Source organism: Ananas comosus, linkage group 5 (assembly GCF_001540865.1).
Source record: "Ananas comosus cultivar F153 linkage group 5, ASM154086v1, whole genome shotgun sequence".
Lineage (NCBI taxonomy): Eukaryota > Viridiplantae > Streptophyta > Magnoliopsida > Poales > Bromeliaceae > Ananas > Ananas comosus.
The window spans coordinates 6,556,304-6,576,915 of record NC_033625.1 but is presented as its reverse complement, the minus strand read 5'-3'; the positions used below and the strand labels follow the sequence as shown (position 1 = coordinate 6,576,915).

Below are 20,612 nucleotides of genomic sequence, written 5' to 3'. Positions count from 1 at the left end.
AATAATTATATATCTTATATAGAGAAAACTTCAAATACCTACTTTATGGTTTCACTTTTTCTCACTTTAATACCATGTGGTTTAAAGTGTATCAAGTTAATTAGTATTCTGTGGTTTTGCACTTTTTCACTTTAGCACTCTGTGGTTTAAAGTGTATTAAGTTGGTACCCTGTGGTTTCGCACTTTCTCACTTTGGTACCATATAGTTTAAAAATCACAGGGTACTAATTTGATATAAAAATAAAACTACAGGATACTAACTTAATACAAAAATAAACTACAGAGTACTAACTTGATACATTTTAAATTACAAGGTACTAAAGTGACAAAGTGCGAAACTACAGAGTATTAATTTGATACACTTTAAATCATAAGGTACTTAAATAAAAAAGTACGAAACCACGGGAGGTTGGATTGGGTTTTAGGAGTTTCCCCAAAGATATATATTCAAATTCAAATTATTTTATTTTATTATTATATGGTTGAAACCTACCAAGATATTTGTCCACGTGGCCTGTTCGCATCCAAATCACCAACCACACCTACCGCGTAAAACCGTACTTGGGCTTATCTCATTTTACTTGACAAAGACAATGTGATTGGTTTGCTCACTCAATATCTATCTACTAATCATAATTAACGGGTTAAATCACAAAGATATTAAACAAATTACTTGCATCATAATCCTACTTAAATATTATGCTTTAAAATTCCCGGTACATTATCCATTAAGCAAAGTTAAGTGGTGGTCAAATCAAAGAATAATAAGAGAATCTATTATGCCGTAGTCCCGTTTACACTGCTTTAAAAGTCGCGACGTTGCCTTTTTTGTTTGCAAACAGCTGGAAACTATAACGTTTCTATTTCCCACATTTTGCATACAATTTTTAGAGTGCGTTTGGTTCGAATTATGTAATATTAAAGAGCATCTCGACATATTCAGGTATCTTAGATTTTTGCGTGAGATTACTATTGATGCTGCATTAGCACGTTTGGTTTAATACAGTAATATAATATTAGATTGCAGTGTTTATATCATTATTACGTTTCGTTCAGTCTATAAAATTTAGTATACTGACATAAAAGTATAGTTTTTTTTTTAAAATTACCCTTGTTGTGGTCATTTGAATATTAATTGACGAGAGAAAATATAAATAAAAAACTAAAATTAAAATTAAATGATAATAAATTAAATAAAAAATTATCATTTGCACACAACAAATTAAACTAGGCTTTTTTATTTTTAGACTAACACATGATTAATGATTAATTAGAGCACAAAAATATATGAAATTTTTTCTAACATTTNAAAAAAAAAAAAAAAAAAGACGTGAGAGAGAGAGAGAGAGAGAAAGAGATAGAGAGAGAGACAGAGCAGCGTGCGAGAGAGAGAGAGCAAGATAGCGGCGTGCGAGAGCGAGGGGAGCGCGTGAGAGAGAGATTAAAACAATGCTGTTAATTGGGTTTGGGAGTGTTGGAGGGTAAAATTGTTATTTTACATAATTTATAGTATTACCGATTTTCAGTAATCCAAGATACACGACCCCCTCTCGTTAATATTTTCGGTATAATCCTGCTCGATTTGTAATGCTACATTATATAGCGGATGAACCAAATACAGTAATTCTGACAGGATAACTCAGAACCAAACGCACCCTTATAGGTATCATCATTTGGTCCAGAAAAATTATATATATTTATTTATTTATTTTTACTTAAAAATATATAGCACTTATTTGACTAACGAATTATTTGAATCGACTACCTAACTTTTTAAAATTTTAAGTTTGTTAGCCAACCTTTCAACTTGTTTTATTTGAATTAGTCAACGGCGCTTTGACTTTGAAATTTAAATGATGTTGTTAATTTTTATAAATTTAATTAGTATATTTCTTATAATTCTTGCAATTATAAATTTATTAAAGTAATTCGCTTAAATTTTAAAGTTAAAATATCGTTGACCGACTCTGATCAAACAAATTGAACGATTGGATAGTTAAATCAAAATTTCGAAATGTTGCACAGCTGATTCAAAATGGTTCACAATGGAAGTAAGTTTTATGCGTTTTTACCTTATTTCTAATTTCTAATATAGATACAATTTATGGGATAAATAAAAACTAAACTAATTTTGTGTTTGAAAAAGAATGTTTGGATGGTTTGGCTAATACAGTAAAGCTTTGGTATTGAGTTCTATTTTACGCTGTTAGATAAAATGGGGTTATAAAAAAAACTATAGGAATATGCTTTTATGTTCTCCGATGGGACCGCAGAAAATATATTATAACCGACTAATCGCAATATGCGGAACGTAATATTATGTACAGAAACAAACATGATATTTTTCTATCGTACTTTCTTACCTCATGTAACCCAATCTCCGCAATCCCAAACAAATTAGAAGTAATTAGAATTTTAAACCAACAATATTTTATCTAGTTAACAAACATTAAATAATTAGTAAAATAACAATTTATTAAGATAATTAATTATTTAATTATGGTATGGTGCAAGATAGTAGAAAAGCACATTAATTAGCTAATTGATTAAAAAATAATTGTATATTAATTAATTAATATGATAATTACTTAATTAATTAGATTATATTAGTCAAAATATTACTTATTTAATTAATATGAATATTACTTAGTGGATGAGCACATAAATAAAATAATTAATTATTTACTTAGCTAATTAATTAAATATTTATTAATTTAATAAGTTAAATGATTAATTAGTTAGTTAATTATTAAGTAAGTTATTATATATATGATGCATTAATTAGTAAGTATATATTTTTTTTATGAGCTTAATTAGTAAATTTAACTGGGGAGGGTGCCCTGTAGGCTTTACTATGGGATTATTTGGGAATAGCCCCCTCAACTATAAATTTTTTTTTTTTTTATTTAGGTCATCTTAACATTCGATTTTTAAAATTCAATAATTTTAACCAACTAAATTGAGAATTTTAGCGAATTGAGTGATAATTTTATCAAATTTAACAACTTTAATTACTTTATAGTAAATAAATCCTGCTAATAACTATGTGAGCTTTAAATTTTTTAAAAAAGTTTTAACTTAATTAAGTGAAAAAACTCAAATAAAAATATAGAAGTTAAAAAATGTATCAATCAAAAAAAATAATGGGTATCATATAATTATCTAATATAATTCTTTCAATTATCATTAAAAAAAATATTAGGTGATTCATTTGTATAACAACATATAATTTTCTAAAATTCTCTATTAATGTGTTTTGCTGTATCATATTGTCAACATTCACATACTAGTAAACAAAGTGGGTGAAAATGTTTGACTAAAGTTTGTGTGCTACAAAGGTGGACAATAATATTGCAACTATATATACACACAATAAAAATATTAAATAATAACTTATTCAGTTGATCATGATATAGGTTAAGTATAATAAGTATTTTTTATTGCTCTTAGCACAATAAGCTAATTTAGGCCCTGCTTCCACTACTTTAGAGCAATGTTTAAATAAGGGTAAATTATACTTTTGGTTCTCAAACTATCACGCGTGTGACATTTTAATTTTTAAACTTTAATTTGTTGTAATTTCTGACTCGAATTATAAGGCCTGTGATAGTTTGGTCTGAATTGTCGCAATCAAATCTCACAACCAATTTTTTTAAAAAATAAGTATTGAAAATTTTCTAATATTGAAGTGCTGTAACATCGTAACTACTCTTTATATTATCAAGTAAGATACAATTACAATTCAGAAAATTTAAGAACCAAAATTATCACGTCTCATAGTTTGAACTAAAAAAATATAATTAATTAAAGTTTGAGAGCTAAAGTGTCATGCGCTTCATAGTTTGATGAACAAAAATGTCACTAGCCTTTTAAAGAATTGGAACGGACGATCTGTCGAACCAAATTAAATATAACTCGGGCATAAAAATTAAATATTACTTAAGTATTCAAATCCAGCAACCGTTGTTTTTGAATTTAAAGTAGTTATATAGATTCCCGCTACTATACTCTTGAGAATAGATCTCTTTGTACTCATTAGTTTTTGACCGTTAAATCTAGCTCTTTGATCATTTCTACTCGTTAGATCATTTCTATTCGTTAGATCATATTATTCAACTAATCGTCCACTCAACTCTAGGAGGCTTTTATTCTCCTAACCATAAATTACTATAATCTTAATCGCGCATCTTTTTATTCAACGGTTAAAAATTTATAAGTACAAAAGGGTCTACACTCAGTATAGTAGCCCTAACCAGTTATATAAGTGGTCAAATTTTTGAACTTTGAAGTGAATTTTATGAAAATTTCAGATATGTACCCCTGACTTTTTAGGTAGTGTTTATATTGGGTTTATAATCGTGTCTCAGGGTTAGGAATCTATGGACAAACTCAGAAAAAAAAAGAAAAAAGAAAAAAAAAAGAAAAAAGAAAAAAGAAGCAAGAACCCCTACTATTCAAATATCTATGTTCACCAGCAATGTTAGAATTTTTAGCCAAAATTTTTCAATAGAGAAATGAAACTTCAACTTATAAATAATATATAAAGGAAAAACTTCAAAAACTCTCCTTATGGTTTTGCACTTTTTTTTATTTTAGTACCCTGTGGTTTAAAGTGTATCAAGTTAGTACCCTGTGGTTTCTCACTTTATCACTTTTGTACTCTGTGGTTTAAAGTATATCAAGTTAGTATTCTGTGGTTTTAATTTTTGTATCAAGTTAGTACCATGTGGTTTTCAAATCACAGGATACTAAAGTGATAAAGTGTGAAACCACATAGTACTAAAGTGATAATGGGCGAAACTCACAGGGTACTAACTTGATACATTTTAAACCACAAAGTACTAAAGTGAAAAAATGCAAAACCACAGGGTACTAACTTGATACACTTTAAATCATAGGGTACTAAAGTGAAAAAAAATGAAACCACAAGGTATTTGAAGTTTGTCCATATATAAAAGGTATCACCCATATAGTTTCAGAGTTTGGTTCTCACACCTTCTAATTTTTATAGCGTGTAAAGTTATTTGTCCTATATGTATGCTATTCACATCTAGAAAATTTTTTTCAAATTCAATAATCTTTTTCTTTAAAAAAAAAAAAGTGGCGACAATAATAGGACATCTTTGTTTTATCAAAAGTAAAGTTCAGGTTGAAGTCGACTTTCGGATGAATTAGTGTTCTGATAAAAATTATTTCTCTTTCATATTTTGTTGCTGTAGCTGTGGAACTAAAGCTTCTGATTCTGATATTTGTTCGATAGGAAGTAAATGACATAAAAACTAAAATTTTTTATCATTAATATTTTATTATTTTTATCTCACTCTACTTTCTCGTAATTGATTTCGGTTTAGGATGAACCAAAGCCAATTACGATATTTTGAAGAGTTCAAGTTTTAACTGAAGGTGATGTTACGGTAAACCGAACAATCATTTATGGTGGAGAACCAATTTATACGCTCTCCATTTTTAGTGAAACAAACACATTTTTAGAGTTTATTTGTTTACAAAAAATGAATTTTTGGTTGAAAAAAAGTTTAGAACAAAATTATTTTCTCCCCGTTGTTTGTTTTGTAGCTATGAAAGCAAAGCTTTTCTAATTTTGATATGTATTTGGCAAGAAATGAATAATATAAAAAATTATAAATCACTTGATAAATAATAAATTATTATATAATAAAAAAATTACATTTCTATATAATTAAAAAATATAATTTAAAACAACTAAGTTAATTTTTTTTATACATAAATTATAATAATGTAATAATAAAATCATGGAGCAAAATAAATATTAATATTCAACTAATCAATTTTCATCATATTTAAAATGTGCAAACTCAACAAAAGAGATTTTAAAACTCAACTTACTAATTCCCATCACATTTTAAGCATGTAAACTAATATAATAAAAAAAATTACATCCCTATATAATTAAAAAATATAATCTAAAACAACTAACTTATTTTTTATACATAAATTATAATAATGCAATAATAAAATCATGGAGCAAAATAAATATTAATATTCAACTAATCAATTTTCATCATATTTAAATGTGCAAACTAAACGAAAGAGATTTTAAAACTTAACTTACCAATTTTTATCACATTTTAAGCATGTAAACTAAATTAATCAAATACATTTAAATTTAGCTAGCATTACCAATTATATTATTTTTTATTTTTTCTTTATTTTTTAAGTCGTAATTGACTTAGGTCTAAGATGGACCCGCGATCGAAATTAGTTATGCTACGTTGGATAACTGGAGTTTCGATTATATCTTTATTATGTGTACGGCGAATAAAACAGATAAAGTAGCCATTTACGATCGAAAACAACTTCTTCTTTCTCCACTTTCATCCAAACAGATAAGTCAGTCTGACGAACAATCTAGAAGGTAAATTGCCATAAATGGTCCACAGCTGATGTGGTGGTCCACAGTTTACACAAATACTCATTTATACACACTCAGAATTTTTATTTGGTCTTATAAGAGATGGAGCAAATGTGGAAAAGTATAAATGTGACTTTGGAATATGCCTTGAATAATAATTAGGGATTAGAATATAGGGAAAACTTCAAATACCACCCCTATCGTTTCGTATTTTTTTACTTTAGTACTCTATAGTTTAAAGTGTATCAATTTAGTATCCGGTGATTTCGCATTTTCTCACTTTTGTACCATTTGGTTTAAAGTGCATCAATTTAGCATCTTGTGGTTTCCTTTTTCTCTTTTCATCGGCTCCTCTGTTAATATTTTGTTAAATTATATACAAAAAACTTCAGATACCCTACCTTGTTTTATTGAATATTTACTTTAGTACTCTTTAGTTTTAACTTTGTCACTAATTTTTTTCCTCTGTTAATATTTCGTTAAATTATATAAAAAAAAATAAAACCGTATGGTATTAACTTGATACACTTTGAACTATAAGGTATTNTTTAGCATCTTGTGGTTTCCTTTTTCTCTTTTCATCGGCTCCTCTGTTAATATTTTGTTAAATTATATACAAAAAACTTCAGATACCCTACCTTGGTTTCACACTTTCTCACTTTAGTACTTTTTAATTTTAACTTTGTCACTGATTTAACGAAAAAAATTAGTGAAATGGATAATAAAAAGAGAAAAATAAAACCGTATGGTATTAACTTGATACACTTTGAACTATAAGGTATTAACTTGATACACTTTAAATCATAGGATACTAAAGTGAGAAAGTGTGAAACCACATGGGCTAACTTAATACACTTTAAACCACAACGTACTAAAATGAGAAAGTGTAAAACTACAAGGAGGTATTTGAAGTTTACCCTAGAATACATATGCCTTGTGAATGATAATTATATATTTGACTCTGGAATTTATCTTGAATAATAATTAGCTGGAATATAATATATGAGAAAGGGAAAGCAAAATTAGTATACTTTTAGAATTAAATTAAGTTGCATGTTTATCTGCAGATTGTTTTTCAGCGACGGGACATTCAAATCGATAATCAATACCGATAACTTGATTTAGATTATTCAATTCTTAAATTCCCTATTTTACGATTTTATATTATTTGCCTAATATTTAAATTTCAAAATTAACAATTTTTGTGATATATATTTTAGCTAACTGGAGTCAAATATTTATAGGTAAACAATACTTTTGGTCTTCAAACTGGTAGACGCGTGTTACTTTAGTTGTCAAACTCTCATTTATTATAATTTTTTGTTCAAATTTTTTAAATTATTGCAACTAACTCTCAACTCAATTTAGTTAATTAAGTATAACATATGTCGATATGGAAGTGTTGTAACAGTGTTATGATTGACAACGTGGTAATAATTGGATATCACATTATTTTCACATTAGCAATACCTTAATTTTTAATTAACTAAATTGAATTTTGAAACTTAATTACAATAGTTTAAAAAGTTCAAATTAAAAATTATAATAAAATAAAATTTGAGGGCCAAACTATCACATGCCTCATAACTTGAGTACCAAAAATGTAATCTACCTGATATACACCAATAAGGGCATGTTTGGTTTATGATTGGAATAATAACGAGAAATAGAATTGGATTGTATTGGAATGAAAACTGAAATGACGAATCAGCCAAAATTGTTTGGTTCATTATTAGAAAGAAAATCCTGACGAATATTTAGGATTTTAGTTAGTGATGACGGAAGAGGAGAGGAAGATAATTGTGTGAAACTGTTTTGAGTGGTTTCTTTTGGAACGGGTCAATCTGAGATTTAAAATCGTGTTGTGCTATAAATAGAATGAGAATCGAAATCTGGTTCCTAGAAAATAAATAACAACTATTAGAATCAATTAATCTTATTCCGATTCTATAGTATAAAGTAAGTGAACCAAACAAGTCCTAAGAAAAATGCTAACCCATTTTTAGATTTTTAATATTAAAAAGGAGCGGAGTGAAGAAGACAAGCGGAATAATTTTAGTCGTCAGATAAAGATTACAATGAAAAAATGATTGTAGATGTAGAATTGCTCCGTGATAAAACTTCAGTGGGAGCCTCCCCAACGACACCTCGTTGAAGATCCTTCGATCTATTACTGCGTGCTAGTTTTGAATAATTTAAATCTACCGTAAAAAATTATAATCTTTGAATAGAGATAAAAGTAACACGTAATGACGAATTAGGATTTGTCTGGTCTCTAGTGAAAGTTTTTACTATAATCCGCATTTGGTCCATCTCCTATTCTTATTCTTCATTTTTTTTTTTTTTTTTTTGAGAGAGATAGGTAGCACGCTATCCGTTTCGTTTATTTCATTTAGAAATAAACTTAGCTGAAAATGTGAATCAACTAGGATTTGAATTTGAGTCTCGGATACCAACCACTAACTCTTTTGTCACTTGCTCTAGGGACGGTCGGTTATTTATTCTTCAATGTTAACCCCCAAAATTTGCGCCTCTTAGTCTCTTCTGAAAATTACATGTTAGCTAAAACTCACCGACTTTAATTAATAAGCCTCTAAAGTTTGAAATTATCAGTCCTTTATTTTGACTTATTCTCACCTCAATTCGTGGGAGTGAAACCACACACATTTATTATCAGCGCACGCTATACACATCCTTCTCATCTCACGTGCTTGAAATAATAAGGCCAAAATGTATCCAACAGGGCCGAAGCCACAGTTTAAGTTCAAAATAATAAAAAAAAAAAAAAGCCGAGAACATAAAGTAAATTATATTTATTTTTGAAAAAAAATTATAAAGTAAATTGTATTGTAATAGAAGTTAAAAAAAGGGACAACTTCAAATATCACCTATATGGTTTCACACTTTTTAATTTTAGTGTCTTGGGGTTTAAAGTGTATCAATTTAGTGTCATGTGTTTTTCTTTTTATCTTTTTATTATCGATTTCACAAATTTTTTTCGTTAAATTAGTGACAAAGTTTAAACTAAAGGGTACTAAAGTGAATATTCGATAAACCTAGGTGGGGTATCTGAAGTTTTTTTTGTATATAATTTAATGAAATATTAACGAAAAAGCTGACGAAAAAATAAAAATAAAACCACAGGATACTAATTTTATACACTTTAAACCATAGAGTACTAAAATAAAAAAGTATGAAACTACAGGCGTGGTATTTGAAGTTTATCCTTAAAAAAATTACTTTAACGGCTAACATTTGTAATATTTTAATTTCTTAAGCTTCAAATTGCCTATTATGATGTAGCTTTTTTTAACTTTGTCATTCTACGGTTCAAAAAATTTCATTTTGCCCTCCTTATGGCTTAGCTCTTTTTTCTTTTTTTTTTTTAGATTACTACTTATAGTGTACGTGCAATGTACATCATATTTAACTAAACTATATTTATATTTATATTTTAAATTTAAATAGTTATTGGTGGCATGAGACCATTTATCAATTGATTTTTTTTTTCTCTAACTTTAATTTATCTTCAAATAAGTTTTAGGCTAAATTACACAAAATCTCCCTATCAAAATCCGATTTTTCACTTCCCCCACTGTCATTTGGAAATCTACACTTGCTCCTTTGTAAAATAAAAAATGTTTACAGGGGAGTACGGTATAAACCGTGATGATAAAATGACCATTTTGCCCCCACCATTTTGCCCCTCAGGAGAGAAGGCTGAGGGCATTTTTGGCATAAAAAAATATATAATAATATTTTATAAACGGAATCCCAACAGATTACTAACGGCAGGGGCGACGTGAACATTTTTCATTTAGAAGGGGGCAAAGTGTAGGTTTTTAATTGACAAGGTGGAAAGTGAAAAATCAGATTTTGACAGGATGGTTTTATATAATTTAGCCTAAATTTTATATATTTTTAATTTAGTTATACTGTAAATATTTTTCATATGTGTTCTGTAATATACAAATTTTGTTGTATATATATCTAAATTTTAAAAATTTGAATTAATTCTAAATTTTAAATTTATAAATTTAGATTTGAATTTATGAATAAAACTCAAAATTTGAAGCTAATTTTGAATCTATAATTTAAATATAAATAGTGATTGGAGACATAGATTTATTTATCAACCCATTTATCTTTCAAATTTGATATATTTTCAAGTTAATTAACTATTTTTTGTTTGAAGCAATTTGTTTATAGACCCAAATATTAAAATTTCAAATTATTTTCAAATTTTGAATTAAAATATGGATTTATGTTTGAAATTATGAATCAAACTTAAAATTTAAAGTTGATTTGATAGGCTTATTTTTAAATCATTCTATTTTTCAAACCTAATTTATTCTTAGTTAGTTAATTGAGAGATAGTGTATAGTATGAATATTTTCAATGTGCCTTATAGATATTTTTCTATTTTCTACAAATGGAATGCAATATTTTTTAGGTCTGTCATATTCATCCGAAAATTTAAAGTTTTAAAAATTAAATTCATCTCTAATATTTTTATTCAAAAATTTTCTATATCTAATTGAAATTTAAGAGTAGGGCTACTGTGCTATTAGGAACACAGCAGCCTTTGTGCTCCTAAGTTCCTAACCGCCTATCAAATTTGATGAATGGTTAGGATGAAAGGGAGAAGAGAAATTGGAGAGAAATTGGATTTCTCAATTTTTCTTCTCTTTAATTTCTGATCATTTTTTTTTTCTCTCATCCTAACCATCCATCAAAATTGATGGACGATTAGGAACTTAGAAGTATAAGGGTTGCAGTGCTCCTAATAGAACAGTAGCCCTACTTTGAAATTCAAATTATTGTTACCGACAATAGTCAGATAGTTCTATTTTTCTATATTTTTTTTAATTCTGGCAAATTTAAAATTTAAGTATATATTTCAAACTAAAAGTATGAAAATTTTAATTTATGTTTAATTCAAAATGTCACCTTCAATTTTAAATTAAATTTATATTTATATTTTAAATTTATATTGTTGTCTGTGCTATGTGTCGATAATTTGATTTTTTATAATTTTAATTTATCTCCAAATAAGTTTTTTGTATTTTCAATTTAGTTATACTGTAAATATTTTTATATATGTTTCACAACATACAAATTTTCTATTAATTTGTATCCGAATTTAAAATTCTAATTAATTCAAAATTTTAAATTAATAGATTCAGATTTAAATTTATGAGAAAAACTTAAAATTTGAAGTTTTTTTTCAGTCCGTAATTTGAATATAAGCAGTTTATTTTCAAATTAGTTAATTATTTTTGGTTTGAAACAATTTAACGATAGATCCAAAATTTAAAATTATAAATTAATTGTAAATTTTAAATTTAAATATAGATTCAAGTTTAAAATCATGAATTAAACATAAAATTTAAAGTCAAGTTGATAGTCTTACCAAACATAAAATTTAAATTCGAGTTGATAGTCTTACCAAATTTAACATTTGAGTCGAGTTGATATGCTTTATTTTAAATCATTCTATTTTTTAAATCTAATTTTATTTTAGTGATTTAATTGAATGATAATGGATATTGCAAATATTTTATGTGTGTTTATGTATGTGAAAAATATTCTGCAGTAGATATTCTTCGGTTGAAAAAAATTTGGATAGTGTATAAATTTTTTTTCTATTTACGCAAATAGAATGCAAAATTTTTTTAAACCAAAAAATGGGTTTGTTAATATATACTTTAATAATTATTTCAAATCAAACTAAATTTGTGTATCATATTTATTAGAAAATTTACGATAAAAATTTAATTTTTTGAAAAAGTAAATTCATCTATTATATTTTATTCAAAAATATTTTTCATATCCTAATTCAAATTTAAATAGTTGCCGCCAACAAAAATTATATAGTTCTATTTTTTTTTTCTTTTTATATATATTGAATATTTCTCTATATTTTTCGATTTCTAGTGAATCCAATATTTAAATATATGTTTTAATTTAAAAGTATAAAAATTTTAATTTATGTTTAATTCAAAATTTAAAATTTAATTTAATCAGCTTTAGTTAGAATTGTTAATTCAAATTTAATATCTAATATTATATTTAATTTATAATTGAAATCAAATTTTAATTTTAATTTAAAATTTAAAAAATTTAAATTTAAATTATATAATTAAATCTCAACTATAAATTTCAAATGAAATAAAAATTGTATATCAAATAAAATTAAAATTTAGATTGATATTTAAATTAAATTAAATTTAAAATTTGATTATTGGTTGCGATTAATAAAAAGTTTATACAAAAGCTATATATTGGTAGATAAAATTGAGTTTGAAGATTGACATTAAAAAAGAATATTGAATGATATAAAAATATTTAATAGAAAAAAAAAATAACTGTTAGAGGTAAAGAGAAATTAAAAGTTTATTTCGTTACGTTATTTGTCTTTATAAAATATTAAATAAGATGGCAGTAGGTATTACGTTACGATTAGATATTATATAAGCGTACGATTAGATATGCATTATTTATGAAAAAATAAATATTTGAGAAACACGTAAATATCNGAAAATAAATATTTGATAAACACGTAAATATAATATTAATACAAAAGTTTTATCGTCATAAAAAGTGATAGATATTTTTATTTTCAAGATTTATAGTTAAGAATAAATTATTATTTGATAAATTATTTGCAATGAATAATTTAAAATGACTGTATATTAAAATATTACTAGAAATAAAAAATAAATAAAACTTATGCTTTTATCAGCATCATAATAGATATATATTGAATTTTCCACGGTGCACCAGGTGCGTGAATAACTTTTCCTTATTCCATTATTCTACTCATTTCTATCCCACGTGAGGAAAATAAAAAAATATATAAAATACAAAATTTTTTTTTTTTAACAAAAAGAAAAAATCAACCATTTTAAAATCAACCATTTAAAACGAAGGAATGGGTTTATTCGGGATTCCTTATCCTCGCTCATCCTTATCCACCTCTTTATCCGGCGCGAAATTCAAAGTTAAAAATAGAAAAGGCCAAGGCTACTTTCCTCGAAGCTCCCGCGCGTGCTACGTGTCGACTCGTGAGCGGCCCGCCGTCGTGATCCGCGGGGCCCACCGAAAGGACCCTGCTTTCTCGAGATATAACTCGTTGCGTGGGCCCACGAACCGGCGAAACTCGTTGCGTGGACCGCGGTCTATAGACCGGTGGTATATTGGAAATTCAAAGCTTCGGAGGACTTTGGAATTTTGAAATGTTTAGTAATGATTAAATTTTTATTTTTTTATATTTAAAGTCAAGTTTCCTTTTTTTTTTTGGGGGATATATATATATATATATATATATATATATATATATATATATATATATATAGAGAGAGAGAGAGAGAGAGAGAGAGAGAGAGAGAGAGTAGGCTGGTATGCNGATGAGAATCGTGCGTTGTCTATAATAAAAAATATATTTTACGTGTTTATATAGAGAATAACACGCCGTACAATTTATTTTTACTTGATTAAGAATAAATTCTACGAAGTACAAGATATTTATCAACGCCAAATGGGTTATTTTATTGAACAAGGACACATACCATACAGTGCGGGCGAAACGAACCGGTATCAACAATGTGCATAGTTCATAGATTAGATAGAGGCCCCGGTCCACGAAAGACTTCTGTATCGGCCGCCGCTAATCGAGCGCCACGTGTGCTGCCGACGTGCGCGTCGGTCCAAAAACCGAGACGTAAGCAGTGACAGAATCCCGCGCCGCAGTCGCCGCTCGATGCGCGCCACGTGGGCGGGTCAACGGTCAACACGCGCCGAATTACCCCCTCGTGTGTGCGCGGTTCGTTCCCACGTTTCGCTTCTGGAAGCTCCCCGCCTCCCGAGGCCGCACGTGTCGCCATCCCCTTCGCTCTCCCCCTTCCCACTCCCCTCTATAAATTACGCGCTCCTCTCCGGTCCCAAGTTTCAAGCTCTCTAATAATAATAAGCTCCAATCCAAAAGGAGGAGGTAGAGGAGATATTAAAAAGAAAAAAGAAAAAGAAAAAAAAGGAGCTTAGAGATTAGGAATTGTCGATCGGACGGTGGGGATCGATCGACGAGAGGAAAAAAAAAAAATGAGCGGTCACGATCTTCAGCTGCCGCCGGGGTTCCGGTTCCATCCGACGGATGAGGAGCTCGTGACGCACTACCTCTGCAGGAGGTGCGCCGCGATGCCGATCGCCGTCCCGATCATCGCCGAGGTCGACTTGTATAAGTACGACCCGTGGCACCTCCCTGGTACACTGTTGCTCCTTATTCGATTTGTTCTTAGCAGTTCTTGATCGAAATCAGACGATCTACCGATCGTCCCTAGTGCAAGTGGCAAAGGGCTTGGTGGTTGATACCCGAGATCACAAGTTCGAATTCTAGTTGATTCATATTTCATTTATTTCTAAACAAAATAAATAAAGCGGGTAACATACTATCTTTCTCTCAAAAAAAAAAAAAAAAAAGATGATCTGGATCAAAATAGGACCGGCTTGGTCTAGCTTATGAATTTAGGAACCACCCGTGCTTTAAAATTCGTGCTCGTGATGATATACGTTGAGTATATTTAAAATAATATATAAATATATTATTTTGGTGATTACAGGTATGGCGATGTACGGAGAGAAGGAATGGTACTTCTTTTCGCCGAGGGACCGAAAGTACCCGAACGGGTCGAGGCCGAACCGGGCGGCCGGGTCTGGTTACTGGAAAGCGACGGGCGCGGACAAACCGATCGGCTCGCCTAAACCGGTCGGCATTAAGAAGGCCCTGGTTTTTTACACCGGGAAGGCGCCCAAGGGCGAGAAAACGAATTGGATCATGCACGAGTACCGGCTCGCTGACGTGGACCGGTCGGCCCGCAAGAAGAACAGCCTCAGGGTAAGCAGCTGAACCGAACCGAATCGAATTAATTCGAACTGAACCGATCAAAAGTGGGGCCACGCGACGACAAGTGGATTGCGGAGCCCCACATGATTAAATGCATGTTATGGGCCCGGCCCAAAGGGGCCGCGTGATGTTACGGCGACCACTTGTCGAATTATTATTGGTCGGTTACGCGTCGCTATCAATCTTAGTGGGCCGAATTATTTATGTGGGCCATGGCCTATTGGCAACTTGCTATATGATGTGACTGATGTCATGGCCGAGTTGTTTTTTAGGTGTGAAAGCATTTGATTCTCCATAGCTTCTTTTCCACTACAATCCAGATATATGAATGACATCACATTGAATTTATAGGTCATAATTCAATTATTTATCTAACTTTTGCTTTTTGTTTCTTGATGCAGCTAGATGATTGGGTTCTGTGCCGAATCTACAACAAAAAAGGTGCTCTCGACAAGCCGACTGGTTCGGACCGGAAACCATCTGGTTCGGGGAGCATGATTAGGCCGTGTTTGTCACCCCCCGAACAAAAACCGGTTCTATTACCCGCGCACTCGCATATGCAACCGTTTACCGAGATGGCTTATTTTGATCCTCCGTCTGATTCGATCCCCCGGTTGCACACGGACTCGAGCTGCTCCGAGCACGTGAACTCGGCCTCGCCCGAGTTCGCGTGCGAGAGAGAGGTAGAGAGCCAGCCGCGGTGGAAGGAGTGGGAGAGGGTGTTCGAGGAGCCGGTTCAGCCCGGACCAGTTCTGCCCCACTTCGAACCGTCCGGTCTGGCTTCGCCCGGGTTCAGGGACCCATTTCCGCAGGACATTCTCATGTACTGGACCAAACCCTTTTGAACAAATCGGGCCGGATGCAGATGGAAAAAAAAGAGTCTAAATTGAGCTAAATTCGGTTCGACTCCGATTATAACTTAATCGAGTCGGGGCATTTGGGGCCGTTTGATATAGATCGTGCGGCTGCGGCGGCCGGCGAGATGAGATCGTGGGGCTCGGATTTGCCGGTGGGGGTGGGTGGGTGTTGATATGCTTGTGTACATATCACATAAGTGTATTGGTTGATTGTGGAGGGAAATTACAATTATGCCCATCATTCTTGAAGGAAATATAATATTTTTGTTAGTGTAGTAAAGTAATGAAAGCTTTAATTCAAGATCACATACTGTGGTTGCGTAGATGATCACATGTTGTTGTTGTTGTGATGTAAACAAAAATCAGTATATGCTGTAAGATACATAGTATGAACCTTAAAAAAGAGTAAATTTTAATCTATACTTCTTTGGTGTGGCTATTTTACCATTAAATGGTTAGAGAATGATTGATTATAAATATATACTAATTTAGAGATCCGCGCGATACGACGGATAAATATTATTATAGTTTATTATCTTAGAAGGCTCATTCATATAAAGATATGATCATATCTAGAATATCTTTCAAAAAAAATGATTTGTGAATTAACAATATCACAAATTTTTCATCAATAAATTGGAACAAAAAACTTGGAAACAGAAAATTAAAGTAATTATAAGTGTTGTTACAAATTAAGCATTAAAAAAAGAGTACCTTGAGTCTGTTTAGAAGATCATACATGGTCATTCCCGGCATACAATAATCAGTAATTATCAAATTTACTTCAATCTCCTGCAAACACCAAATAAAGAAGCCGGCCTTAAATTAAATTCATTATAAAACTCAAATAAATTTTAAATTTACACGCGATAAGGATGAAATAGTATAACTAATAAAAAAAGGCATTACCTTCTCAACAAACGCCGATGAACCGCCGAGCCGAGTTACGACAATAGCAACATTAGTAGGAGCACCCCAAGAAGTTTTGAAGCTTTATAAGATTCTATTTATATGCAAGGGCAATTTGAATATGTAATTTTTTCAATGATGTCTGATATTGGTCCGATGGTTCTTGGGAATGTCGTCTGCAAGCTCAGCCGAAGCCGCATGGTGATGGTCATTTGTGTAAACGAAATGTAGTTAGATAAATTTACGCATACCAACATAGAGGGAAAGTGATCTTTAACAACCGCAAGAATTGCGATTGCTGATGTTTCTCACTAATAACAACAATGCAAAACTATAGTAAAAAATATCAATTGTCGATATCAAGAGAATCCCTTTCCAAACAACAGCTTCTTTTTTTTTGTGGTGCCAAAAACTTCTTTTCACTCATCACCCCATCCCCTCAATTTTCATAATCAACGTATGCGTATCTCAAAACATTGCATGACAATACAGAACTTATCAGAACACTTAACATTATATATTGCGGCTCATCTCCTATGCGCTTATCTCTATTAACAACAAAACACTTAACATAATATACCGCCACTCATTAATTTAATTAATAAAATTTAATATGAATGTAAAACTCTTACTTTTATCATTCACAAATCAAAGCCAAATCATCATAGATAATAATCTAGCAAAAAAAAGACCAAAGAATAAAATTTATCATAAAGAGCAAATAGTAGTTCAAAAATACCCACAAGGGAGGGATCAACCCTTGCCGAGGAGGAACTACTATATACCCATTTGGAACTTGCCCATAGTGCACCGGCGATTGCTCGGGCGCAATTGCATGAATCCCCATCGAGTGCATAGCTGCAACTTCGATACCACTCGGTTTGGAGCCATCCTAGAGGCTCGATGCTAGGGTTTGGGGCCATCAGGTAGCTAGGGTTCGGGATTGCGAAGCACTGGGGCACATGTGGTGCTCTCTCGTGCTCTCAATCTTGATTGCGGTCCTTGTCACGTTCCATGTCTCGATTTCGGTCGCACCAACAACCGCACTGAGGGAAGTGGGGTGAGGGAAGGGGAGACAGCTTGTAAAAGGTTTTTGGTAAAAGAGAAGTGAGATTTCAAGTTGATTTTGAGGAGTTTAGGAGCGGAGCACATAAATCTAATAAACGGAATAAAGTTCTCTTCTACTAAAGAGAGAGAAGGAAAATGATCTTTAGGAGGGGAGCACGAAAACCAAATAGACAGTATAAAGTTGTTTTCTACCGAAGAGACGGAAGGAAAAACTATCTCTAAAAAAAAGTAGGTTTAAGAAAAGGAGATGAGTAATAAAGAAGGTGGGCCTCACAGCCAATGGTTAAGGAAAGCATGCCACATGGACAAAATTAGGGGATTAATATGAGTTTATAGATAGAGAGAGTCTGGTTACTGTACTATTGATAGCACGAAGTGTTTAGTGCTACCTTTGATCATTTCTATCGATTAGATCGTACTATTCAACTAGTCACCTAATAGTACAATCTTAGGGAATTATTATCATTCTAATCGCATTTTTTTTCATCCAAGAACCGAAAATATAATAGCATTAATGTCTTGGTGTTATTAATAGTATAGTAGCCTAATTGCTCCTATATAGAGAGAGAGAGAGAGGGAGTGAGCGAGTAAGAGAGAAAGAGAAAGAGAGAGTGGGACTACTGTGTTATTAAAAGTATGGCAGTCATTGTGCTTCTAAGTTTTTCACCATCCACCAATTTTGATGGATGATTAGGGTGAGAGAGAGGAGAAATTGGAAAAAAAAACTAGGTGCACCTATCAAAATTGATGAATGGTTAAGAACTTTGGAGCACAATGGCTGCTATGCTCCTAATAGTACAAGTCCTACGATATATATATATATATATATAGTTGAGCTAGAATACTATCGGTAGCAAACGGGCTCCGTTGCCACCCATTTGTTTTCGATGATGGAGCCTTTAAATCGACGATCGGCACCGTTGAACATGATCTATACCACTTGAAGTGTTTAGAAATTAAATTTCATACGTTTTCGATATTGTTCTCTTATCCATCAATTGAACGAAAAAATGAACGACTGAAAATAAATATTCTTTAAAAAATGATGGTAGGAGTCTTGTATTCAAGACTATCTATAGTACCGGGGCTCCGGTACTATAGTCTCGTTTTCGATCTTAGGGTGTTCAAATTAACTATCCACACCGTTAAAACCGATCTAGAGTATTTAAAGTTTTTAGAAATAAAATTTTATATTTTTTCGACATAGTTTACTTTATGATCAGAGTTACTGATCGTAGTTACTGATCGTACTCTAAATAGTGAAAAGAATTTTATATAAAAATTTTATCAGATTTGGATTATTTTACACCGTTAAATTTACAAACGCATCACATCGACTATTAAAATTGTCAATTTTGAGACATTTTAATCACTAGCCAAATGATGTCGAAAAATTATGAAATTTAGTTTTCAAATACTTTTAATAGTGTAGTTTAAGTTTAACGAAGCCGATCGTCGATTTGGAAGTCGCATCATTAAAAAACAACTTGATAGTATAGAGGCCTGCGTGCTACGGATAGTATACCAGCCTAGCTTTCTCTTTCTCTCGCTTTCTCTATATATAGAGAGAGAGAGAGAGTCTCTCTATATATATAGAGAGAGAGAGAGAGAGAGTTGACTGGAATCCTATTAGCAGCAAACGGGCTCCGTTGCCACCCATTTGTTTCGATGATGGAGCCTCCAAGTCGACGATCGGCACCGTTGAACAAAATCTATACTATTTGAAGTGTTTAGAAATCAAATTTCATATATTTCCAATATTATTTTCTTATCCATCAAGTAGACACAAAAATGAACAACTGAAAATTAATATTTTTCAAAAAATGACGATAGGAGTTTTGTAATGAAGATCAAGAGTATAGATCTTATTGTAAATAGTTTTAAAAAAAATTTAACAAAAATTTAATTGATTTCGATATTTTTACGTCGTTAAATGAGCAAACTTCTCATACCGACCATTAAAATTACATATTTTGAAACCCTTTGATCATTAGGCAAATAATGTCGAAAAGATTTGAAATTTGCTTTCTAAGCACTTCAAGTGGTATAAATCATGTTCAACAGTGCCGAACGTTAATTTGGAAGCTCTATCATCGAAAACAAATGGGTGGCAACGAAGCTCGTTTCCTATTGATAGTATTCTAGCTCAACTCTCTCTCTCTCTCTCTCTCTCTCTCTCTCTATATATATATATATATATTTATAGTTCGGCTATAATGTTATTGATAACACCAAGTACTTGGTACTATCAAATTTTATACTGTTTGATCTATCTCTTTGATTATTTTCATTCGCTAGATCAAACTATTAAACCAACTACTCACTCAATCCTAAGGGATCACTATTATTCTAATCGTACATCGTTTTATTCAAGAACCGAAAACTTAATAGTACTAATGACTTGGTGATATAAATAGTATTCTAGTCTAGTTTTTTCTCTCTCTCTCTCTCTATATATATTTGATATTATATTTGAATTTATATT

At 30.9% G+C, this 20,612-nt stretch overlaps 1 protein-coding gene across 1 annotated transcript; it reads left to right on the top strand.

Annotated features, from left to right (window-relative positions):
• On the top strand, nucleotides 14,330-16,572 carry LOC109710572 (NAC domain-containing protein 48-like). Its single transcript, XM_020233265.1, has 3 exons — nucleotides 14,330-14,654; nucleotides 15,010-15,284; nucleotides 15,695-16,572. The coding sequence occupies exons 1-3, from the start codon at nucleotides 14,492-14,494 to the stop codon at nucleotides 16,136-16,138; spliced, it is 882 nt and encodes a 293-aa protein (XP_020088854.1). The 5' UTR covers nucleotides 14,330-14,491; the 3' UTR covers nucleotides 16,139-16,572.